The following is a 27,245-nucleotide window of genomic DNA, read 5'->3' as shown; positions in this document are numbered from 1 at the left end:
ATACAAAATGGGAGAATTCAAGAAATGAAGGATTTGTAAAGTTGTCAATCCTAACCTCTCGGTACTAAATTGATCATAACTTGAGCTATAGCGGTCCAAATGACGCGGTTCCAGCGGCATTGGAAAGCTATTATGAGGGGCTTCAAAATGATATGCATATGTCTATAGTGGACATGGAGTTTGGGTGTGCGTATGCACACATTTGTGCGTACACACGTAATGAAAATTAGCAAGTGTGTGTACGCACACACCCATGCGTACGCACACACCCGTGAGTACGTACAGGTCCCAACACGTGACATCATTAAATGCAAAATGTTGGAAGCGAATTTTGGACCCCAAAAACTCAATCCAAGTCATTTCTGAAGCTATTTCAACCCTAATTCAAGAGGAAACAAGGGGAGAGCAATTAGGTTTAGTTTTTATCATGTTGTAGGTCACTTTCTAGAGAGAGAAGCTCCCCCTTCTCTCTAGAATTTAGAGTTTCTAGCTTAATTTCTCTTTAATTTCAGTCTTTAATTCTTGTTTTAATGTAGTTTCATTTATGTTTTCATGCTTTCTTGTCTTGATCCTCTTCATTTATTTTGTTATTTTCTCCATTTTGTCACTTTTATGTTCATGAACCTTTATTGATTTTAATTTTTATTTAATGCAATTTGATGTTTTTATGTTTATTGTTATTTAATTGAGTTGCTATTATTATTCTTGCATTTGGTAGCTTTAGCTTTTATTTTTATTGCAATTTAATATGCTTTTATTTGCATGCACACCAAATGTTTGATAAAATACTTTGCTTAGTTTTAGTATAGTTTTCCACACTCTTGGCATGGAATTGAGGACTTTGGTGACCTTGAGTCATTAATGTCCATTCTTGCTTGATACATTAGGGTAGTTAGTTGATTTGATTTCCATTGATGCTAGTCTTTCACTAAGTTAATTAGTGAGTTGATTATGACTTATGAATTGAGATTAATTATGCCTATTTTACTTATCCTCGATATTAGGATTAACTAAGTAGGATTAACTCTTCATAATCATCATATGTTTGTGGTCAATGGCCAGGATAGGTAACCTTAACTCTCAATCCTTGCCAAGAGGTTTCTTAGCATTTGAATTTTGCTTTCTCTTGATTAATTGTGTTGAGTTTAATTGCTTTTGATCTTTAAGTCATTGCATGCTTATTTACCTTCTTGCTATTTATATTTCTTGCCTCTTGCCATCAACCCCCATTCCCTCATAGCCAATAATTGAGCATTTCATTGCAATTCCTAGGGAGAACGACCCAGAATTCAAAACTCCCTGTTATTTTGTGTTGATTGTGATATCTTTGAATTAAACTTTGATTGATGGTCAATTGTTGGGCTTGGACTGTACTTGCAACAGAGAAATTCTATTTTGAGAGAAATTCCAAACCCACTTTAGGCCATCATCAGGAGGCTAAAAAAATTAATAAGTGCCGGGTTCATCAAAGAAATTCAATTCACAACATGGCTGGCAAATATGGTCATGGTAAAAAAAAAACAATGGTAAATGGTGCATGTGTGTTGATTTCACAGATCTCAACAACGCATGCCCAAAAGATGCTTATCCCTTACCCTCTATTGATTGTTTAGTAGATAACGCTTCAGGTTATAAAACCTTGAGTTTCATGGATGCCTATTCTGGTTATAACCAGATTTTAATGCATCCCTCTGAATAAAATAAAACCGGATTCATTACTGAATTTGGAAATTACTGTTATAAGGTTTTGCCTTTTGGACTGAAGAATGTAGGTGCCTCATATCAACAGCTCATGGATAAAATATTTGCAAACCAGATCGGCAGAAACCTGGAAGTCTATGTTGATGACATGGTCGCAAAAACAAAGCTCGGCGATGATCATCTCAATGGCCTTTTGGAAATATTCAATCAAATACGACGATATAACATGAGGCTAAACCCAAAAAAGTGCGCTTTTGGAGTGCAGGGAGGCAAATTCCTCGGATTTTTGCTTACAAATCGAGGAATAGAAGCTAATTCTGAGAAATGCTGAGCCGTATTAGACATGATATGTCCACAGACAATCAAAGAGGTCCAGCGTCTAACAGGGAGACTTGATGCCTTATCTAGATTTTTACCATGTTTAGCATCCAAATCTTTCTGCTTTTTTCAAACATTAAAAAGGAAAAACAATTTTACTTGGACTGAAGAATGCAAAAATGCTTTTTCAAGTATAAACCCATCCTTTCAAAACCTCCGATTTTACAAAATCCCTTTCAAGAGGACGAGCTTTACTTATATTTATTTGTTACTGACTGGGTAATAAGTTCTGTCCTTGTCACAGAGAGACAAAAAATGCAACAACCAATTTACTTCAGTAAGTCTCTACAGAACTCCGGGCTTTGCTACCCAAAAATTGAGAAATTAGCTCTAGCATTGATCTTCTCAGCTCGGCGTTTTCGGCCATATTTTCAGAGTCATACCATCCACATCAGAACTGATCAACCTTTGAGACAGGTGTTACACAAACCAGAGTTGGCTATCCGACTTATAAAATGGTCGGTCAAGCTCTCTGAATTTGACATCAGATACCAGAGTAGAGGGCCAATCAAATCCCAGCACCTTGCAGACTTTATAGCCGAGTTTATTGCTCCGAGTTCGGAGGACCACTCAACAGAATGGACCCTTTATGTGGACGGGGCCTCCAATCCCCAAGGGTGCGGTACCGGAGTTCTACATGAAGACAGCAATGGTTTTGTATTAGAACAATCTTTGCACCTTTCATTCAAAATAAGTAACATCCAAAATGAATACGAAGCACTGATTGCCGGCCAAAAACTAGCAACCGACTTAAACATCTCCGAACTCAATGTATACTGTGATTCCTTGCTAATTGTACGGTAGGTAAATAACCTATTTCAAGTTAAAGATCCCTTATTAGCAAAATATCTTGATAATTGATTTCAAATTTTACAAAGTTTGAAATCCTTCACATACCTCAGGAACACAATCACCGAGCTGATATCTTGTCAAAGCTCGCAAGCTCACAAACACCTACTTCTTCTCGTTACTAATCTACACTCCACTTTCCAGGTGTGACTCTAACCGAAGTTTTGAATTTAGCACAGGATGAAGATTAGCGGACTCCTTATATAGAGTACATTAAGTCCGGAATTATCCCACATGGCACTGCAATGTTCGGAAATTCTGGCATCAAGCATTCTTCTTTACCATATACAACAACTCTTTATATAGGCGAAGTTTCTCTCGACCTTTGTAAAAGTGCCTTTCCAGGACCGAGGCAGAGCTCGCACTCGCTGAAGCTCACAAGGGCATCTGTTGGATACATGTTGGAGCTCGGAGCTTATTTTCCAAAATACTCTGAGTAGGTTTTTTCTGCCAACACTGTCGCGAGATTGCACTGAAAAAGTCAAAAAGTGCGCAAATTGCCAAAAGCACGAACCGATCGCACACTTACTAGCCGAAGTTCTCCACAGCTCGGAAGTAAGTTGGCCATTCAACCAATGGGGGCTCGATATACTCGGCTCTTCCCTTTAGCACGTAGACAGGTAAAGTTTCTGATAGTTACAATTGATTACTTTTCAAAATGGATAGAGGCCCAACCCTTAGCAAAAATAACACCATAACAAATGATTTCCTTTGTTTGGAAAAATATTATCTGTCGCTTCGGCATACCTCGGCACAAATATCACCGATAATGATCGCCAGTTTGCCGATAACAAATTTATCTCTTTTTTGCAGAATTTGAAAATCAAACAACACTTTTCTTCTGTAGAACATACACAAACAAATGGATTAGCAGAAACTGCAAACAAAGTTATTTTACATGCCTTACAAAAGAAGCTCGACAACGCTAAGGGTCTGTAACACCCCACCATACAGAGTCTTATGCTTAAGTCATAATTCAGAGATGGCAAGGTATTACGACCTCTAAAATAAAAATTTAGTACGTATAGTAGTATGAATGATGTTTATAACTAGGAGCCTTCGAAGAAAAAGGGGTAAACAAAAATCGTAACTCGAAAAGCGCAACACTCCGATCGATAACGTAACGAACAGGGATAAGCTAACGCGAGATTATATATATACAAAAAGGAGTGTCAACAACGGGAATATCAAGACTCAAAATCCGGTTGCGAAGATAACCGGTCCGAGCATATTGATGTGTATTTTCGGAAAATGAGAAACGAATTCCAAACACACAAATCTAACCGGCAAGTGCACCGGGTCGCATCAAGTAATAAAAACTCTCGGGAGTGAGGTCGATCCCACAGGGATTGAAGGATTGAGCAATTTTAGTTTAGTGGTTGATTTAGTCAAGCGAATCAAGATTTGGTTGAGAGATTTGTGATTTGCAGAATTTAAATTGCATAGAAAGTAAAGGGAATATGTAAATTGCATGAAAGTAAAGAGAACTGAAATTTAAAGTGCTGAATCTTAAAGAACAAGAAATTAAATGGCAAAAATTTAGAACGCAAGAAATGTAAATTGCAGAATCTTAAATTGCAAGAAATGTAAATGGCTTGAATTGTAAAGGGAATTGGGAATTGGATTTGCAGAATTTAAACAAGGAAAAGTAAATTGCAACAAACAGAGAAGGAGAAGATAACTTGGATTGGATCGGATCTAAAAACAGAAATGTAAATGAGATTGAAAAGCATTAAACAGAGGATGTAAAATTGGAATTCAGATCTCAGGACCCAAGAGACTAGATAACCAAGTCTAGATCTCAATGCCTTCCTAGATCCAACAAGAACAATTGCAAAGGAAATGTAAATTTCAAAGAAAATAGACGAAGAAGCAATTAACCGAAACTGAAATTCAATTAAGCAGAGAATTAAACAAGATCCCAAGGTGAGATTAAAGTAGAAGTTCTTCAATTCTCCACCCAAGATCCGAAGCAAGAAAAGTAAAGAATATTCAATCAAGAATAAGGAAGAAGAGAAATCAATTCTCCTCCCAAAACTCTCTTGAATTAGAACAACAATGCCAAGAAATTGTAAAGTGAGCTCTCTACTAAGTGTACTAGTCAAAACCGAAAAGAAAAGCTCATGAAAACTTAAATCCTATGCTATTTATACACTTTCTTCAAATGGTCTTCAAGCCTTCAATTGGGCCTTTTCTCTTGATGGAATTGGGTTGATAGAGGCCTTGGTTGATTGCTCTTGGAGTTTGGAGAGGAACCGAATTGAACCGGGTTTAGAATCATGAAAGCTTGAGTAAAAGTTTGAGTAAAAGTTTGAGGCAAACTTTTACTCAAACTTTTCACATCAGCCACCCTATTTTGCTGATACCAACGTTTGGGCAAAAGTTTGGGGTCAAACTTTTGCTCAAACGTTGGCCTCCCCTTGCATACTCATGGCGCCAACGTTTGCTAAAAAGTTTGAGGCAAACGTTGGCGCAAACTTTTGCTCTCCAGGGTGTGTTGTTCATGCGCCAACGTTTGCCAAAAAGTTTGAGGCAAACGTTGGCGCAAACTTTTGCTCTCCAGGGTGTTGATTTGTGATACCAAAAGTTTGCCAAAAAGTTTGAGGCAAACTTTTGGTCCAGCTTTTTGCCCAAAAGTTTGCACAAAAGTTTGAGGCAAACTTTTGGTCCAGCTTTTTGCTCCCTGGTTCATTTTCACTTATTCCAAAATTTTGAGCTAAAGTTTGAGGCAAACTTTTGCTCAAACTTTTTGTCCTCTCTTCCTCCTAGCCATTCCTTCTTGCTTCAACCTTTCTCCAAGCTTTCTTCACCTATCATTAATCAACCAAACACATCAAAGCTATGCTCAAAATCATGAGATATTCATTCTTTCATAATATGTGACAATTATAGCATAAAATCTCATGAAATTGCATTAATTCATCTATGGTTGATTAAATCAAAGGAAGCATGAAAATCTACCCAATTGGCTTGCTTATGGCTCAAGAAAGTGCATAAATCAATTGAAAATAAAAGAAAAAGGCTAGTGAAACTAGGCTAAGATAACTTGTCATCACAACACCAAACTTAAAGCTTGCTTGTCCCCAAGCAAGAAAAGATTTATTGAGAAAAAAGAATGAAATGGAAGAGGATGTTCATGCTAGTAGAGTGTTATTGGTAGTTCATGGAGTTTTATGTGCATATGTAAACACTCACTTTTTATTGACTCTTAAGCCTAGAAAGTCTCCTTCAAGCTTCAAGTAACATACTGCTATGACCTCTCATTATTCCTTTATCCTTGGCTATTATTTTGTTCATAAGCTTTATTTGAGTATCATGTGTAGCAAGTTCATTTTCTTTTCTTTATACTTGACACATTATTCACTATAGACACTTGGCTCACATTCCTTCTTAAAACATTGATGCCCAGCACCTCTTTGGGCTACTAAATGCCTTGTAGTTAGGTTGCTCTTGATAGTGGACTTTCAGCTGATGATCCCGGGTTAGTTAACCCAAGTCACCGAGTGTTGATGCACTTCAAAGAGCTTAGTAGTCCAAGCAGATCCTAATACAAAGACACCACAGGCATATATTCTAAGGTTCAAGCTATTGGTGTCCAGCTTTGTTTCTTTTTGTTTTCTTTTGTTCTGCCACTCTTTGGCTGTTTCTTTTTCTCCCCTTTTTTCTTTCTTTTTGTTTTTCTTTCTAACCAAGGATTTTTATTTGATTGAGATTTATAGACAGTAGGCCACTTTATACTTAGAAGAAGACATCCTAGTTCTTTTATTCACTAAAAGTGAGCTATTATACAATCACACACACACAAACCACCACTTACTTTTATTATACTTCTATCTAACAGAGAACTATCTCACTTCACTTTCAAACATTTCTTTTATTGAATTAAAGATGCAGGGGACAAAACATGCTTTTTGTTCAGTGAAAGTAAACACACAAGCACACACATAGACTAGCTTACTTATTTTAAGAGTGATTCTACTTGTATTAGATGAACACTTTAACAAAACACAAGTCAAAACATTTTTCAACAGCAAGAGTTAAGTGTAAATACAACCTATTGGTTTGCAGTTCCTTTGTCCTTCCTTCTGTTGTGCCCTTTTGAGTTATGATGCATAGTGTCATCAAATGGTGGTGAATTCCCTGCACAATTCTCAAAAGTTGCTTGCTTCTCAAGCCCTTAGATGACCAGTTAGTATGCATGAATTGAGTGTGGCTTGTGGATTTAATTTGGTGTGGGAACACCAAACTTAATTTCTTGCCACTTCTCTGGGTACAGCAGGTTAACTCTAGGCAAAATCTTGTGTCCTTGCTAAAGGTTATGAAGTTAAGACTAAAAAGTAGTTAAGTGGTTGAATAATCTGTTTGATTGCTTGGAACTAGCAATGTGCAGGAAGTTAGAATGTGCTTTTGAATGAGGTTTTCGTGGAACACCAAACTTAGAATCCTCCATTCTCCCTTAAGTTGTTTTTGGTGTGCAACACCAAACTTAGCTCCTTGCAATACATATCAATTATTCAACATTTTTATTGAAAAAGCTATGAAAAGAAAACTACCTCAGGTTGGGTTGCCTCCCAACAAGCGCTCTTTTATTGTCACTAGCTTGACATCTTGTTCTTTTGATCAAGGAGGTTGAAAATCATAGTGCCTCAGCTTTTCTCCTCTTACTGTGAACTTTCTTCCGGTCTCCTCTTTGATGATCTCTAGGTGTTCAAGTGAAAGGATCCGATTTACAGTATAGCATTCAGATGATTGTGTGGACACCTTCATTGGTTGGGTGTTTAACATTACTTTATCCCCTGGTGAAAAGCCTTCAGTGGAGATTTTCTTGTTTTTCCACCCTTTTGGCCTCTTCTTCTTCTCTTCTTTCTTAAGAGATGATTCATGCCTTGGTGGTTCTTTATCTGGAATGTTGAGGTTCTCATCTGGGGGTTTTGGATCTAGTTCCTCCTTGATTTCTTTGGTCTGTTGCACCATCTCTACTTCTTTCAAGCATGGATGTAGAAGTCTTGGAGTTAACTCATTGAATGCCTCCTTCAAGCTTTGATCCTTGGCCTTATCCTTCATACAATCTTCTTCTTGAGTAGGCTCATGCAGGATTTTAAAAACATGGAATGCTAGATACTCATCATGCACTCTTAACAACAATTCTCCTTTTTCAACATCTATCAATGCTCTGCCCGTAGCCAGGAAAGGCCTCCCCAGGATGATGGGAGTGTTAGGGTCTTCATCCATATCTAGGATGACAAAATCAGCTGGGAGAAAGAATTTTCCCACTTTTACCAACACATTCTCCACAACTCCCAGTGCTTGCTTAATGGATTTGTCAGCCATTTGGAGAACTATTCGTGTGGACTTCAGCTCAGAAATTTGAAGTTTCCTCATTAGAGACAAAGGCATCAAGTTTATACCTGCACCGAGGTCACAAAATGACTTCTCAATTGTTATGTTTCCTATGGTGCAGGGTATGTAAAAACTCCCAGGATCATCTTTCTTCTCTGGCAACTCTCTTTGGAGGATATCACTACATTCCTTTGTCATCTCAACAATCTGTCCTTCCTTCAGGGATCTTTTCGTTGTGAGTACTTCTTTCATAAATTTGGCATATAATGGCATCTGTTCAAGTGCTTCTAAGAAAGGAATATTGATGCTGAGAGTCTTGAATATATCCAGGAATTTTGAGTATTGCTTATCCTCGTTTTCTTTTTTGAACCTCTGAGGGTACGGAAGTTTGGGGACATCTGGCTTCACCCCTTCCTTCTTCTCTTGTAGCTGTGTTTCAAGGATGTCCACATCTTTCTTTGAGCTTTTTGCATTCTTGGTCTTTCTCTCCTCTTCACTTCTCTCTTCTGTCTCTTCTTGTGGAACTTCTCTATTGTGTTCTTCTTGATTGATGGCTTCCTTCTCCCTAGTCTTTTCACTTCCCACTATGATTGCTTTGCACTCCTCCCACTTTGTAGCTTTTCCTTTGTCCTTTGGATTGGAGATTGTATCACTTGGGAGAACATTGGTTGGCCGTTCAGCTTGTTTGGCCAATTGTCCCACTTGTCGTTCAAGGCTCTTCATGGTAGCTTCATTTCTCTCTTGCATTTTGACCAAGCTTTGAGTGGACTGAGTAATTGCTTGTATGGCTGCCTCAAGACTTGAAATTCTACTTTCATGATGATCTATTGGTGGTATGATGGGGGTGGAATGTGGTTGCTGGAAGTTATTTGTAGGGGTAGTGTGGTAGTTTTGGGGGTTAGATGTTGGTGCGGAAATGCTATTTTGATGAGTTTGTGGATTGTGGTGGGGTCGTTGATATGTATTTTGTGGTTTCTTGTATTGATTATTATTAGCGTTTTGTTGGTCGTGGTTTGAGTAAGTTGTGTTTCTTGAGTTGTTTTGGTTTGAGTTTTTCTACCACGGTTGCTGGCTGTGGGTGTGGTTATCTCCCCATCTGAGATTTGGATGGTTCTTCCAGGATGGATTGTAGGTGTCACCATAAACCTCATTTTGGCATGAGCCTTGGTTGTGCACATATTGAGGTTGTTCCTGCTGCTGATTTTCTTGGTTTTCTTCATTTTGTCCCCATGTGGTTGATGGTTGGCTTGTATTCACTGCTGCAACTTATAAACTATCAATCTTTTTAGCCATCTGCTCAAATTGTTCTTGAATCTGCTGCTGCATTATCTTGTTTTGAGCTAGGAGGGTGTCAACCCCTTCCATTTCTAACACTCCTTTCCTTAGTGATGGTTGGTGTTGTCTCTGATGGCCAAAGAAATATTGGTTGTTAGCCACCATGTCAATGAGGTTCTGAGCTTCTTCAGCTGTCTTCATGAGTTGCATTGAGCCTCCTGCTGAATAGTCAAGTGCCTCTTGAGCTTTCATTGTCAGTCCTTCATAGAAATTTTGGAGTTTATCCCATTCATTAAACATCTCAGGAGGGCACTTCCTGATTAGAGCTTTGTATCGTTCCCATGCCTCATACAAGGGTTCAGCATCCATTTGTGTGAATGTTTGTACTTCAGTCTTCAATCTAATAACTTTTTGAGGTGGGTAAAACTTGGCAAGAAACTTGGTTACTAGATCATCCCAGTTGTTGATGCTATCTCTTGGAAAAGACTCCAACCATTGAGTGGCTTTGTCTTTGAGGGAAAATGGAAATAGCAGCAATTTGTAACTGTCAGGATGCACACCATTGGTCTTCACTATGTTACATATCCTCAGGAAGGTGGATAGGTGCTGGTTTGGATCTTCCAAGGGGCCTCCTCCATAGGAACAATTGTTCTGCACCAAGGTGATGAGTTGGGGCTTCAATTCAAAGTTATTTGCATCGACATTTGGGGTAAGAATGCTACTCCCACAATGCCTTGGATTAGCAAGTGTATATGAAGCCAAGACTCTCCTCTGGGGTTGACTATTGTTGTTGGCCATTCTCACTGGTGGATTTGTTGGATTTGTTGAGTGTTCCTCCAATTCATGATATTCTTCATCTGATTCTTCCTCTCCAGCAACTTTTTTTTTCTTGCTTCTCTTCTTAGCCTTCGGAGGATTCTTTCGTCAGTTTCATGAAAGGTAGGGATCTCTCTTCTTGTATCTGACATACAAGCAAAACATAAGAATCACACAACACCAGAAAGGCAATAACACTTCAATCCATGGCTGAAGTGAAATATTAGTTAGCTTAAGCAAAAATTCAAACAGTTAGCGGGTTAGCAACGAAAATAAAGAAACAGAAAAGAAAAAGTGCTTGATCTAGATCACCACCTCACTTAATCATTGTCAATCTAATCAATCCCCGGCAACGGCGCCAAAAACTTGATGTGTATTTTCGGAAAACGAGAAACGAATTCCAAACACACAATCTAACCGGCAAGTGCACCGGGTCGCATCAAGTAATAAAAACTCACGGGAGTGAGGTCGATCCCACAGGGATTGAAGGATTGAGCAATTTTAGTTTAGTGGTTGATTTAGTCAAGCGAATCAAGATTTGGTTGAGAGATTTGTGATTTACAGAATTTAAATTGCATAGAAAGTAAAGGGAATATGTAAATTGCATGAAAGTAAAGAGAACTGAAATTTAAAGTGCTGAATCTTAAAGAACAAGAAATTAAATGGCAGAAACTTAGAACGCAAGAAATGTAAATTGCAGAATCTTAAATTGCAAGAAATGTAAATGGCTTGAATTGTAAAGGGAATTGGGAATTGGATTTGCAGAATTTAAACAAGGAAAAGTAAATTGCAACAAACAGAGAAGGAGAAGATAACTTGGATTGAATCGGATCTAAAAACAGAAATGTAAATGAGATTGAAAAGCATTAAACAGAGGATGTAAAATTGGAATTCAGATCTCAGGACCCAAGAGACTAGATAACCAAGTCTAGATCTCAATGCCTTCCTAGATCCAACAAAAACAATTGCAAAGGAAATGTAAATTTCAAAGAAAATAGATGAAGAAGCAATTAACCGAAACTGAAATTCAATTAAGCAGAGAATTAAACAAGATCCTAAGGTGAGATTGAAACAGAAGTTCTTCAATTCTCCACCCAAGATCCGAAGCAAGAAAAGTAAAGAATATTCAATCAAGAATAAGGAAGAAGAGAAATCAATTCTCCTCCCAAAACTCTCTTGAACTAGAACAACAATGCCAAGAAATTGTAAACTGAGCTCTCTACTAAGTGTACTAGTCAAAACCGAAAAGAAAAGCTCCTGAAAACTTAAATCCTATGCTATTTATACAATTTCTTCAAATGGTCTTCAAGCCTTCAATTGGGCCTTTGCTCTTGATGGAATTGGGTTGATAGAGGCCTTGGTTGATTGCTCTTGGAGTTTGGAGAGGAACCGAATTGAACCGGGTTTGGAATCATGAAAGCTTGAGTAAAAGTTTGAGTAAATGTTTGAGGCAAACTTTCACTCAAACTTTTCACATCAGCCACCCTATTTTGCTGATACCAACGTTTGGGCAAAAGTTTGGGGTCAAACTTTTGCTCAAACGTTGGCCTCCCCTTGCATACTCATGGCGCCAACGTTTGCCAAAAAGTTTGAGGCAAAAGTTGGCGCAAACTTTTGCTCTCCAGGGTGTGTTGTTCATGCGCCAACGTTTGCCAAAAAGTTTGAGGCAAACGTTGGCGCAAACTTTTGCTCTCCAGGGTGTTGACTTGTGATGCCAAAAGTTTGCCAAAAAGTTTGAGGCAAACTTTTGGTCCAGCTTTTTGCTCCCTGGTTCATTTTCACTTATTCCAAAAGTTTGAGCTAAAGTTTGAGGCAAACTTTTGCTCAAACTTTTTGTCCTCTCTTCCTCCTAGCCATTCCTTCTTGCTTCAACCTTTCTCCAAGCTTTCTTCACCTATTATTAATCAACCAAACACATCAAAGCTATGCTCAAAATCATGAGATATTCATTCTTTCATAATATGTGACAATTATAGCATAAAACCTCATGAAATTGCATTAATTCATCTATGGTTGATTAAATCAAAGGAAGCATGAAAATCTACCCAATTGGCTTGCTTATGGCTCAAGAAAGTGCATAAATCAATTGAAAATAAAAGAAAAAGGCTAGTGAAACTAGGCTAAGATGACTTGTTATCACATAACAATATATACACATAATAAAATAAGGAAACCCCAAAGGAAACCCAAAGGGACACAATTACAGAAACCTATTCTCCAAAATCTCCTATAAGAGGAGTCATCACAGTTTGTATTATTCGATGGAGATAAAAGTATCTAAGAGAAACATATAAGACTAAACAGAGCCCCAAGAGCAAAGGATCTTCGCTAATCCAGAAGTCTCCAGCATGCCTCAACGAGAAGCCTCGCGTCCTGCATCTGAAAACCACAAAACCTGCATGGGTGAGAACCAGAGGCTCCCAGCATGGTAACAGCTTCCACATATATAATACATAATAATAGAGAAAAGCCAAAGGCAATCCTAGAACTTCCTCCAGATAATATCAAAGCTTATAAACAAGCTACACCATAAGTGGCAACTGACTAAAGATCCTTCAGTCTAACTAATACTTCTCTTTCCAATTCCTTCAGACCTTCCAACCACCAGCAGGAGTATAATATAGCAAACACAGTTATATCAAACAAGAGATTTACAAATAGGAACAGATAAGACATTTAGACAATTAGCAAGTAATATGCAGTCAAATAAGCAATCTCGAACAATTCATATAGTATGCATATGATGAATGCCTGTCCCTAGTGGCTGATGATATCATCTGTCGGTTATAGAGCCAGCCCGACAAGTCCTGGTAGCTAACCGTTGGACTGTCCCTCTGTCGTGTCTCCCCAACTCGAGTTATACTCAATATAAATTTGATTATAATCATGATCCACATCCATCACCCTCACTGGTGAATATTCATGGGGGTGAGCTCATCCGGGACTTTCACAGTGCCCGGCCACCCTGACGACATAGGGTCAAAAGAGCTTCGAGTCTCAACTTGGATCACGTGGTGGCTAGCCACTGCTTCCTCCCAGGGAAACCCTCATCTCCGATAGTGGAAGTGCAAACATTCACAATTCATTCAACAGCATATATGCATTTATACTTAGCCATAATCATGGCTCCGCCGTAACACGGCAATAATCCAGCCATCCAGCTCACGGTTAAATCCATAACCAGCCAATTCATTAACAATCCCGGCCTTTCGGCCCATGGCATAATCAGCATTTCCACCGCCATCCTCCGCATCTCACATAATCATCTTTGATCCTCATTGATCATTCATTTTTCCCTTGCTTCACTCGCAAGTTACCATATTCGCTAGCCCCTCTTCTCATGCTAGGCATATCATAATTATTTAAGACATAAATGGTGAGATTGTAGGCTTAAAAGTATGAAATTTGGCTTTTAAAACTCAAAAATCAACTTTGGGATGAAAAACAGGGCCACGCGTACGCGCACTCCACGCGCACGCGTGGATGGCCACAAAACTCATCGACGCGCAAGCGTCATACGCGCGAACACGCGAATCAAAAATTAGCCAAACGACGCACACGCGTCAGCCACGCGTACGCGTGGGTGCTCTTGCGCTCCAGGCACAAAACCGGCATAACTCTGGCACAACTCTCGGGAAAATGGCTGGGCATTTGGTGCAGCGCATCGACGCGCCCGCACACACCACGCGCACGCGTGGATGGTGTTTTCTTGAAGATCGGCGCGTACGCGCCAAGAGCGCCTACGCGCGGAGGGTCATTCTGCTAAAAATTTTCTAAGTTAAAAGCTGCAGAATTCACAGATTCAACCCCCAATCTTCCGACGGACATAACTTTGTCATTTTAAATTGTTTTTCACCCGTTCTTTGAACGCCATGGACATCCCGGATCCAATTTCATTTCTAAACAGATTTGGCATAAATCAGAGATCTGTAGTCCAAGTTATGTACCGTCAAAGTATGCCCAAAAACCATGTTTTCATACAAAACCGCAAGGTGCCATTTTCAAAACAAACCATTTTCAACTCTTTTCAAAATCAACCAAAACGTGCCAATTTCACCCTTTTTGAAATCAATCAAAATGTACCAAAATCAACATCAAGCCATCCTCAACTCACACATTGACACTTTACCAAAATTCCCAAAACCACATCCAACCATTTTAACACTTCTCAATCAAATGGCTAAAGGACAAACACAATATCATGTCATACATCCTTCCTCATCCCAATTTCCAAAAATACCATTTCTAATCAACCATCATTATACATAATCATCATCATACTCATCATCAACATGGTACCACCCACCAATTCAACCTCAATCATTCATCAAGCATATATCACAACATGCATTCTCTCATATATCACACAATCAAGGCATCCATATTCATAATCACATATATGACCACATCATATATCTCAACCATTCAACAACATCATGAATTCAATTCCTATCTTAGGGCCTCTAGCCTAAGTATTTCCTACCACATTACATATTAGATACGAGAAACCGAGACCATACCTTAGCCGATTTCCCAAGCTCAACCGGAGCACTTCCAAATCACTTTTCCTCAAGCTCTCAAGGTCTCAACACCTCCAAGAACAAATTTTATCACACAAAACTCTCTCCCAAGCTTTCCAAAATCATCAATCAAGCTTCAATATTCACATACACATAACCTAAGCCACAATCATCATATCCATACACAATATCTCAATACCCAAACATCATAGAACAACAAATTACACTAGGGTTGAGAATATTACCATACACAAGGTCCAAGGAAACAAGATTAACCTTCTCCTTCAAGAGAGTTGGGTCCTATAACATCAAAGAACCCAAAATCTCAACATTTCACCCATGAAACTCGAAAACAAGGGTTGGAATTTCGAACAGCAAAACGTAGCTTACCTCAAGATAATTATATGGGTTTTGTAGAGCTCTCCGCGGTGAACACGTGGCCGTAAACGGTGCGGCAATCGGAGCTCTAGATCAAAAGTTATGGTGGTTTGAAGATCAACCAATGGAGAGAACTTGAGAGAGTGTTCTTCCCTTCCTCTCCATCATTTCAGCGTGAATGAGAGTGTTGTGAGGAGAGAGAGTGCTGAAAACTAGGGTTTTGGTTTAGTTTAGTTGGGCCAAGGGCCCACTTTGGGTCCGGTTGGCCCGGTTTGGCCTGTTCGGTCCAATCTTGGATCGATTTCTATAAAATTGGTACCGAAATTCTCGTCTCAAACTCCTCTATCACATTTAGCCATAAAAGTAACATTTCTGGTTCTCTAGAATAAATTCTCATTTATGGGTTAATTAGCCATTAATTAACCGAGTCTTACATTCTACCCACCTAATTGGGAATTTTTCCCACAAAATTCAAATTCAATTACCTGAGAATAAGTGCGGATATTCCGTTCGCATCTCCGACTCAAGTTCCCTAGTGTGTTCCTCAACACCTCCTCAACTCCAAGCCACTTTGACTAATGAAACCTCTTTTCCACGCAACCGTTTGATACTAGTATCATCAATTCTGACTGGAGCCACTGGAAGCGTCAAATCTTCCCTTAACTGAACCGATTCAGGTTCTAACACATGGCTAGCATCAGGAGTGTACTTCCGAAGCTGCGACACGTGAAACACGTCATGCAGGTTCGAAAGATGAGGTGGTAGAGCCACCCAATATGCCACCGGTCTGATCCTCTCCAGGATCTGAAATGGACCGATGTATCGAGGATTCAACTTCTTCGCTTTAATCGCTTTACCTACTCCTGTGGTCGGAGTAACCTTCAGGAAAACATGATCTCCTTCCTCAAATTCCAAGGGCTTCCGCCTCTAATCGGCATAACTCTTCTGGAGACTCTGTGCCGTAAGCATCCTATCTCGGATTTTCTTGACTTGTTCAGTGATCTCAGCTATCATCTCCGGCCCCAACAAGCCTTTCTCTCCAGCTTCATACCAACATAGCGGAGATTGACATTTCCTCCAATACAATGCCTCATACGGAGCCATTCTGATGCTCGCATGGTAACTATTATTGTATGCAAACTCCACTAATGGCATATACCGATCCCAACTCGCCGGTTGGTCCAAAACACAAGCTCTCAACATATCCTCTAGGGTTTGGATCGTCCTCTCGGATTGACCATCTGTTTGAGGATGGTAAGCTGTACTCAAGCTTAATCGGGTTCCAAAAGCTTTCGGAAATGCACCCCAGAACCTCGAAGTGAAACGAGGATCTCTATCGGAGATTATAGTAGCAGGTACACCATGAAGTCTCACAATCTCCTTTATGTATAACCGTGTTAGCTCCTCAAGGGTGTACGTCATCCGAATGGGCAAAAAGTGAGCTGACTTTGTCAGTCGGTCCACAATCACCCAGATAGTATCAAAACCAGTCCTTGTCCTTGGCAATCCCGACACAAAGTCCATAGCAATACTCTCCCACTTCCATTGCGGAACCTCTAAAGGTTGCAACATCCCGGAAGGTCTTTGATGTTCAATCTTTACCTTTTGACAAGTTAAGCACTTCGAAATATATTCCGCCACATCATTCTTCATACCCGGCCACCAAAAACATCGCCTTTAAATCATGGTACATCTTAGTACTTCCTGGGTGAATGGAGAATCCGCTTTTGTGTGCCTCCTTTAAGATATCTTGCCTCAAAGTGCCAACATCCGGCACAATGATCCTACCCTTGAATCTCCATAACCCATCTTTTTCTTCCGACACTCTCCACTGTTTTCCTTGCTCGATAGCCGGTAATACCTTCCATAACGCTTCATCATTTTCATGAGCCTTTAGGAGTTCGGACTTAAAGTCACTCGAGATCTCTAATCGGCTCAAACACAAGGTTCCAGATACTTTACGAACACCAATTTTTAGACTCTCGAATCCCTTGAGCAATTTCTCCTCTTGAAGCATCGTCCAAGCGGCATATAATGACTTCCGACTTAACGCATCCGCCACTACATTCGCCTTTCCTGGATGGTAATTCAACTCAAAGTCGTAGTCCTTCAATAATTCCATCCACTTTCTCTGCCTCATATTAAGCTCTTTCTGATCAAAGAGATATTTCAAGCTCTTGTGATCGGAGAAGACTTGGAACTTAACCCCATAGAGATAATGCCTCCACACCTTCAAGGCAAACACAACTGCAGCGAGTTCCAAATCGTGCGTAGGGTAACTAACTTCGTGAGGTCTCAAATGTCGTGAGGCATACGCCACCATATTATGATGCTGCATCAGCACGCATCCTAGACCCCTTAACGAGGCATCACAGTACACCTCAAAAGGCTCGTTCGGCTCAGGTAACACTAACACAGGTGCAGTGGTCAACTTTTTCTTCAATGCTTGAAAGCTCTCCTCGCACTCAGGAGTCCAAACAAACGGAGTGTCCTTGCGGGTTAACTTTGTCAACGGCAAGGCTAATTGCGAAAAGCCTTTGATGAACCTTCGGTAATAGCCAGCTAAACCCAGAAAACTCCTTATCTCAGTTACTGTGGTTAGTTGCCTCCAATTCATCACAGCTTCTACCTTAGTTGGATCTATGGCTATTCCCTTCTTACTCACCACGTGACACAAAAACTTCACCTCACTCTTCCAAAACTCACACTTAGACAGTTTCGCATAGAGTTTCTTCTCCTTTAGAATCTGCAACACGGTCCTCAGGTGTTTCGCATGCTCTTCTTCAGTCTTGGAGTAAATCAGTATGTCGTCAATGAAGACAACAACGAATTTATCCAAAAACGGACAGAACACTCTATTCATGTAATCCATGAATACTGCAGGAGCGTTCGTCAACCCAAAGGACATTACAGTGTACTCGTAATGACCATAACGAGTCCTGAAAGCGGTCTTAGGGATATCCTCACCCCTCGCTCTTATCTGGTGATAACCAGATCGCAAATCGATCTTGGAAAAACCCCCAGTTCCTTGTAGCTGATCCATGAGATCATCAATTCTCGACAATGGGTACTTATTCTTTATCGTGACCTTGTTCAACTGCCTGTAATCCACACAGAGTCGCATACTCCCATCTTTCTTCTTTACCAGCAACACTGGAGCACCCCACGGGAGAACACTTGGTCGGATAAAGTTCTTACCCAATAAATCCTCCAACTGAGACTTTAGCTCGGCCATCTCTAATGGTGACATTCTATACGGAGCACTCGAGATTGGTTCGGCCCGAGGTACCAACTCGATAGCAGACTCGACTTCTCGGTTAGGTGGAAATTCATCAATGTCATCGGGAAACACCTCCGGAAACTCACACACCACCAGAATCTGTTCCAACCTTTAATCATCACCCAAAACACCCGCGGTTAACAACAGGATACCCTGACATTCGATTCCGGAACAGTTCACCATCATTGAATTCAAGTAATAATTATTCACCATGACCGGCCCTTCTGTCTCTTCCGACATAAAGTACACCGACTTTGTAGAACGATCAAGCAGGACATGGTCCTCAGATAACCAGTCCAATCCCAAGATAAGATCAAGACTGATCATCTGTAGGCAGATTAAATTATGGACAAAATCACGCTGCTTGAACCTAAACGAAACTTTCAGGCATCCTAGCCTAGTTACCATGGCGTCATGGGTAGCATTATACACTCTTATAACCTAAGGTTACAATCTTCAATCCTAACTCATGGGCTTTCTCAAATGCAATGAACGAATGTGATGCTCCCGAATCAAATAAAGCATTTAAAGTTTGACCAGCCATTTCACGGTTACCTCGAATAAGTGCCTCAGATCCCTCAGCACCTATAGCTGAGGCGGTGAACACCCGACCAGTCTGCTGCGCCTCCCCGGCACCTTGTTTCTGCTTCTCCAGACAGTTTGGGACCTTATGTCCCGCCTTACCACAGAAATAGCACAAACCCCATCCGGCCATGCACGGGACTCCCGGATGGTGACTTCCACACCTAGCACAAGCTTGAGCACTCTGTAGTTGCTTCCCAAACCTTTTACCTTGGGAGTTGTTGTTGTTGGGCCTCCTGAAAGAGCCTCCCCGTTTGAAAGGCGGACCTCTAGGTGCAAAGCTCTTCCCTCGGTTCCGTGGGAATGATCCCTTGTGACTCCCCCTCTCAGCAGCTGCCTTCTTTACACACTCTTCAGCAACCCCACACTTGTTCACCAACACAGCAAAAGTTCTGATCTCCATTGGTCCCTGAGCTCCATTTCCGTCGTTGCCATGGTTGTTCATCTGTTGTCCAAAAGCCTCTGCAGTGGCCTGCATAGCCGCAGCCATGTTCTCCAACGCCTTCATAAGGTTTTCCGGGTCATTAGGGTTAATCCCTAGTGCACGAGCATTCGTATGACCTCTCCCACGGCCTCTACCGCATCCACGAGGCGCCATCTGGTTCCTATACACACCAAACATTCGATATTAAGTTGATCAGTCTCAATATCGGAAGTTTAGTGCTTCAAAGTCCCAAATGCATGCTCATGAACGTTTATGCCAACTATATCAAGTAGATATACTAACAGCACATAACACACATACAGAGAATGCACAGAAGCATAATCAGTCCATCCCTCAGGCTCTACAGGAATGAACTGCTCTGATACCATAATGTAACACCCCACCATACAGAGTCTTATGCTTAAGTCATAATTCAGAGATGGCAAGGTATTACGACCTCTAAAATAAAAATTTAGTACGTATAGTAGTATGAATGATGTTTATAACTAGGAGCCTTCGAAGAAAAAGGGGTAAACAAAAATCGTAACTCGAAAAGCGCAACACTCCGATCGATAACGTAACGAACAGGGATAAGCTAACGCGAGATTATATATATACAAAGGAGTGTCAACAACGGGAATATCAAGACTCAAAATCCGGTTGCGAAGATAACCGGTCCGAGCATAACAATATATACACATAATAAAATAAGGAAACCCCAAAGGAAACCCAAAGGGACACAATTACAGAAACCTATTCTCCAAAATCTCCTATAAGAGGAGTCATCACAGTTTGTATTATTCGATGGAGATAAAAGTATCTAAGAGAAACATATAAGACTAAACAGAGCCCCAAGAGCAAAGGATCTTCGCTAATCCAGAAGTCTCCAGCATGCCTCAACGAGAAGCCTCGCGTCCTGCATCTGAAAACCACAAAACCCGCATGGGTGAGAACCAGAGGCTCCCAGTATGGTAACAACTTCCACATATATAATACATAATAATAGAGGAAAGCCGAAGGCAATCCTAGAACTTCCTCCAGATAATATCAAAGCTTATAAACAAGCTACACCATAAGTGGCAACTGACTAAAGATCCTTCAGTCTAACTAATACTTCCCTTTCGAATTCCTTCAGACCTCCCAACCACCAGCAGGAGTATAATATAGCAAACACAGTTATATCAAACAAGAGATTTATAAATAGGAACAGATAAGACATTTAGACAATTAGCAAGTAATATGCAGTCAAATAAGCAATCTCGAACAATTCATATAGTATGCATATGATGAATGCCTGTCCCTAGTGGCTGATGATATCATCTGTCGGTTATAGAGCCAGCCCGACAAGTCTTGGTAGCTAACCTTGGACGGTCCCTCTGTCGTGTCTCCCCAACTCGAGTTATACTCAATATAAATTTGATCATAATCATGATCCACATCCATCACCCTCACTGGTGAATATTCATGGGGGTGAGCTCATCCGGGGCTTTCACAGTGCCCGGCCACCCTGACGACATAGGGTCAAAAGAGCTTCGAGTCTCAACCTGGAGCACGTGGTGGCTAGCCACTACTTCCTCCCAGGGAAACCCTCATCTCCGATAGTGGAAGTGCAAACATTCACAATTCATTCAACAGCATATATGCATTTATACTTAGCCATAATCATGGCTCCGCCGTAACACGGCAATAATCCAGCCATCCGGCTCACGGTTAAATCCATAACCAGCCAATTCATTAACAATCATGGCCTTTCGGCCCATGGCATAACCAACACTTCCACCGCCATCCTCCGTATCTCACATAATCATCTTTGATCCTCATTGATCATTCATTTTTCCCTTGCTTCACTCGCAAGTTACCATATTCGCTAGCCCCTCTTCTCATGCTAGGCATATCATAATTATTTAAGACATAAATGGTGAGATCGGAGGCTTAGAAGTATGAAATTTGGCTTTTAAAACTCAAAAATCAACTTTGGGATGAAAAACAGGGCCACGCGTACGCGCACTCCACGCGCACGTGTGGCTGGCCACAAAACTCATCGACGCGCAAGCGTCATACGTGCAAACGCGTGAATCAAAAATTAGCCAAACGACACGCACGCGTCAGCCACGCGTACGCGTGGGTGCTCTTGCGCCCCAGGCACAAAACTGGCATAACTCTGGCACAAATCTCGGGAAAATGGCTGGGCATTTGGTGCAGCGCATCGACGCGCCCGCGCACACCACGCGCACGCGTGGATGGTGTTTTCTTGAAGATCGGTGCGTACGCGCCAAGAGCACCTACGCGCAGAGGGTCATTCTGCTAAAAATTTTCTAAGTTAAAAGTTGCAGAATTCACAGATTCAACCCCCAATCTTCCGACGGACATAACTTTGTCATTTTAAATTGTTTTTCACCCGTTCTTTGAACGGCATAGACATCCCGGATCCAATTTCATTTCTAAATAGATTTGGCATAAATCAGAGATCTGTAGTCCAAGTTATGTACCGTCAAAGTATGCCCAAAAACCATGTTTTCATACAAAACCGCAAGGTGCCATTTTCAAAACAAACCATTTTCAACTCTTTTCAAAATCAACCAAAACGTGCCAATTTCACCCTTTTTGAAATCAATCAAAATGTACCAAAATCAACATCAAGCCATCCTCAACTCACACATTGACACTTTACCAAAATTCCCAAAACCACATCCAACCATTTTAACACTTCTCAATCAAATGGCTAAAGGACAAACACAATATCATGTCATACATCCTTCCTCATCCCAATTTCCAAAAATACCATTTCTAATCAACCATCATTATACATAATCATCATCATACTCATCATCAACATGGTACCACCCACCAATTCAACCTCAATCATTCATCAAGCATATATCACAACATGCATTCTCTCATATATCACACAATCAAGGCATCCATATTCATAATCACATATATGACCACATCATATATCTCAACCATTCAACAACATCATCAATTCAATTCCTATCTTAGGGCCTCTAGCCTAAGTATTTCCTACCACATTACATATTAGATACGAGAAACCGAGACCATACCTTAGCCGATTTCCCAAGCTCAACCGGAGCACTTCCAAATCACTTTTCCTCAAGCTCTCAAGGTCTCAACACCTCCAAGAACAAATTTTATCACACAAAACCCTCTCCCAAGCTTTTCAAAATCATCAATCAAGCTTCAATATTCACATACACATAACCTAAGCCACAATCATCATATCCATACACAACATCTCAATACCCAAACATTATAGAACAACAAATTACACTAGGGTTGAGAATATTACCATACCCAAGGTCCAAGGAGACAAGATTAACCTTCTCCTTCAAGAGAGTTGGGTCCTATAACATCAAAGAACCCAAAATCTCAACATTTTACCCATGAAACTCGAAAACAAGGGTTGGAATTTCGAACAGAAAAATGTGGCTTACCTCAAGATAATTATATGGGTTTTGTAGAGCTCTCCGCGGTGAACACGTGTCCATAAACGGTGCGGCAATCAGAGCTCTAGATCAAAAGTTATAGTGGTTTGAAGATCAACCAAGGGAGAGAACTTGAGAGAGTGTTCTTCCCTTCCTCTCCATCATTTCAGCGTGAATGAGAGTGTTGTGAGGAGAGAGAGTGCTGAAAACTAGGGTTTTGGTTTAGTTTAGTTGGGCCAAGGCCCCACTTTGGGTCCGATTGGCCCGGTTTGGCCCGTTCGGTCCAATCTTGGTCCGATTTCTATAAAATTGGTACCGAAATTCTCGTCTCAAACTCCTCTATCACATTTAGCCATAAAAATAACATTTTTGGCTCTCTAGAATAAATTCTCATTTATGGGTTAATTAGCCGTTAATTAACCGGGTCTTACAGGGTCTATGGGCCAAATTAGTCCTAGAAGTAATATGGGGATACAATATCGCTGTGCATTCAACAACGAAAAAAACACCATTTCGTTTAGTATATGGCTCAGAAGCAATGATACCAGTGGAGATATCCCAGTCGTCTCTTGGTAAACTCCAATTTTAAGTTATATCTTGTGTTGAATTTAGTGGATTTTATCAACATTTCTCTTATTTATTTAATGAAATAGCATGGTTTTTTAAATTTCTCCAAATTTATGCTTAAGAGTGAAAACATACTTTTTAGGCCCTTAATTTGCTAAATTTAGTTCACTTTGATTCCATTCAATGTCTTGATATGTTTGTTTAGTAATTTCAGGCTTAGGATTCAAGAGAAGTGAAGAAAAAGCATGAAAAGTGGAGAATTCATGAAGAAATGGGGATTTGGTAAATTTATGGTGATGCGTACACATGACCCACGTGTACGCGTGACACTCGTCATGTGACCTCCTTAAAAGAAATACGCTGGAGGCAATTTCTGAGCTCATCCAGTTTCAAATCCAAGTCATTTCTAAAGTATTTCAAGCCAAATTCAAGAAGGAAGAAGAGGGGGGAGCAATTAGGTTAGTGTAGAAACATGTTTTAGGGTAGTTTTCTAGAGAGAGAAGCTCCCTCTTCTCTCTTGAATTAGGGTAGATTTAGATTAATTTCTCTTAGATTTAGGTTTTAATTCTTGCTTTGATCTAGTTTTCTTTATTTTTTCTTGTTCCATTGCTTTAATTTTCTTAGTTTCTCTTGTTAATTTCTCATTTTGGTTACTTTTTATGTTAATGAACTCTTGTTAATTTCCATTTCCTTTAATGCAATTTGAGGTTTTATGTTTTCTTCTTGTTTGTTTGAGTTATTATTGTTATTTTATTGCATTTGGTAGTAGTAGATTTTATTATTCATGCAATTTATTATGCTTTTATTTTTATTCACAACAAGTGTTTGATAAAATGCTTGGGGTAGTTTTAGAGTAGATTTTTGAGCATTCTTGGCTTGGAAAGAGAAATTAGATAATCTTGAGTCATTGATACCCAATTTAGATTGGTGATCTAGAGTTGTTAGTTAATCTTGTTTCCATTAACATTACTTATGGATTGGAGTTAATTAGGCATATTTGACTTTCTTCCAATGTGAAGATAACGTAATAGGCTTAACTCTTGGTAATTATTGTGTTATCATTAATGACTAGGATAGAAAACCTTGATTCTCAATCTTTGCCTTGAATGGCTCTTTAGTATTTGTTATCTTTAGTTTTTTTCTTTATTTTATTGTCATTTATATTCTTGTCTTCTCATATGCATACCCCCTTGAACCTCATAACCGATAACATGTATACCTCACTGCAATTCCTTTGAGAGACGACCCGAGGGTTAAATACTCTCGGTTTTTATTGTTTACACTTGTGACCAAAAAAATTAAACTTTGATTGAGGGTTGTTTGTTGGTTTGGATCTATACTTCAACGGAATTATTTTGTGAAAATTCCTAACCGACGATTTTTCTCCATCATCTCTCTGAGCCTAATATACTGATCACATTACAGAGGTTGCCATACCAATTTGCTAAGAAGTGTAATTTTGAGAATCCCAGATCGGAATCTCTAAAAACTAATCCTCTATATCTCTTAGAAGTTATGAAAACCTTCCACAAATTTAGATGCAAGCCATGAGATGACTTATTACTCCATACAAAATGTCTTATAGCTTTGTTAATCTAATGAGACACAACTTTTGGGAATAAAGTTTCCTGCACCATGTATACTGGTATATAAACAAGGACCGACTTGGCAAAATAAATTCAATTAGCTCTATTATGAAACCTACTTTCCCAAGAGTTTAACCTTTTTCAGACTTTGCCAACAATATTGTTAAACAATGATCTAGATACTCTAGCATGACAAAGAAGGCACAAAGATACTTTTCCAAAAAAATTGATGAAACGTATAGATGATATATATGTGATCTTCTTTCTTTGTCTTGATACATTTTGAAAAAAATAGCTTTGGTTTTGTCAAAATTGACCTTCATGCCAAAATCTTCACAGAACTGATCCAAGGTAGAAACTACCCTTTATTTGCACTAGTGTTTTATTGGCTTTACAAAACAAAATCAGATCATCTGCAAATATAAAATGTGATATTTGAGGTCTTCCATGAGAAACTACAATAGGATCTCAACTCCTGATTCTACTTTATTAGAAATAAAACAACTAAGTCTCTCCATGCAGAGAACAAAAAGATAAGGTGTAACGAGTCTCTTTCATAAAGGTCTCGCTTAAGATAAAAAGAATCCAAGGTAAACATACCTCACAATCAGATAAATATTTGAAAAGAGAAAAGTAAAATACAAAATTATCTGGAGTGCCATGACTAGGAACACATTCTTCTTGGATGGGTTTAATTATACTTTGAAGAAAGGGTCACAACTTATTTATAATTACCTTAATTACCACTTTATAAAGGACACTACAAAAAATAAGGAAAGTTCCAAGAAACCACTAGCAAAGGCTTACTTCACAAAATTCTATACCTCATCACCAACAATGTCTCAATATTCTTTAAATAAAAAAACTTGGAAATCATCATGTCCTAGTGTTTTGGAGAAAGTCATATCCATGATAGCCCATTGAACCTCCTCCTTTGAAATTTTCTTTGTAAACTTTTCACATGCATCTTGAGATAGACTAGGTAATTCTTGATTACCTAAAATATTAAGATCATCATTTTCATTAGAATAGAAGAGGTTTATGAAGAACTCATCGACCTCTCTTTCTAGCCCAATATTCTCAGAACTCCAGCTCCAATTATCTAAAACATTGCTTCTCTTTCTCTTATTCAAAATATGCACGTGAAAGATATTTATATCTCTATCACCAAATTAGACTCATTTCTCTCTAGATTTTTGATACCAGGATAATTAGTCCTAAAATAACATTTTTTAAAAAACAGGGAAAGAGCATTAACCCTTTCAAGTTTTTTTTGGACATTAAATATTTGAGTTTTTAAAAATAACTTCCTTTTGAAAAGATTCTCAAAGACCTCTTTGGAAATTGAGTAGCATCATCTCCTGCCACATAAAGACATCTAATCAAGTATGGAGCAACTTTGTTCCCAAGTTTTTTGGACAACTTCTCTAAAGACATGATGTGTTATATATATAATACACACTCCCAAGCAACCTAAAGAAGAAAAAGCTTTTGATATGATTATTTTCATTCATATCTGATGGTTATCTATGACTAAGAGAAGGGGGTTATATCTTGGCCTCCTTTTAATTTAGTTTCTAAACTTGCTTTATGTAAAGATTCTGAGAGTAACAGATATGAGAGACTTTGGTTTTATCTCCTCACACTGTAGGAGCCAGAATAGTGTTACTTGCTGAACCAAAAATCAGGAGAAGAGTGTAGAGAAATCAGGAGATACTTTATTTTTTTCTCCTTTAGTGCTAAACCAAAAACAGAGAAGAGTTTAGAGAATGACACACAGATGTATCCTGGTTCAGCTACCCAGTGTAATGTAGTACATCCAGTCTCCATCACAACAATGATAGAATTTTCACTATCTTTTCAATAGATTACAATCACCTATTCTCCCTAGGATCTACCCAATCCTATCTGGGTCAAGTCCAAATTCTAACCCAACCTGAACTTGACTAGGACTCACCCTAGCGTTCAATTGTGAAGTGCTAACCCAACTTGCAAGGAAATCCCCTTAAGATTATGACCACATAATAGAAATACATACAAAGAATTTCTGAGATAACCATGGCTTTTTCTTCAAGTTTAACTCTTTATCTTTTTTCACTCATTGGA

The 27,245-nt window shown here is 39.5% G+C and overlaps 1 protein-coding gene across 1 annotated transcript; it reads right to left on the bottom strand.

Annotated features, from left to right (window-relative positions):
• Positions 1-1,646: 1,646 nt before the first annotated feature.
• Positions 1,647-19,717, bottom strand: LOC148563996 (uncharacterized). The gene is made up of 5 exons (XM_088486988.1): positions 19,032-19,717; positions 18,547-18,646; positions 1,996-2,139; positions 1,814-1,891; positions 1,647-1,691 (listed from the first exon to the last, which is right to left on the bottom strand). The coding sequence occupies exons 1-5, from the start codon at positions 19,715-19,717 to the stop codon at positions 1,647-1,649; spliced, it is 1,053 nt and encodes a 350-aa protein (XP_088343114.1).
• Between the last annotated feature and the right edge of the window lie 7,528 nt (positions 19,718-27,245).

This window comes from Arachis ipaensis, chromosome B5 (assembly GCF_059453495.1).
Source record: "Arachis ipaensis isolate K30076 ecotype BB chromosome B5, ASM5945349v1, whole genome shotgun sequence".
Classification (NCBI taxonomy): domain Eukaryota; kingdom Viridiplantae; phylum Streptophyta; class Magnoliopsida; order Fabales; family Fabaceae; genus Arachis; species Arachis ipaensis.
The sequence above is the reverse complement of the archived record's forward strand: the minus strand, read 5'-3'. Positions and strand labels throughout refer to the sequence as shown.

Bases quoted from the DNA above. Each gene is read 5' to 3' on its own strand.
- LOC148563996 (XM_088486988.1), bottom strand. From the start codon at position 19,717: ATGGCGCCTCGTGGATGCGGTAGAGGCCGTGGGAGAGGTCATACGAAT. The intron at 18,647-19,031 runs GTTCATTGCATT...TGATGATTAAAG, and splicing joins GATTCGGGAGCATCACATTC to GTTGGAACAGATTCTGGTGG. The intron at 1,892-1,995 runs GTAAGCAAAAAT...TATTTCCAAAAG, and splicing joins TAGCTTCTATTCCTCGATTT to GCCATTGAGATGATCATCGC.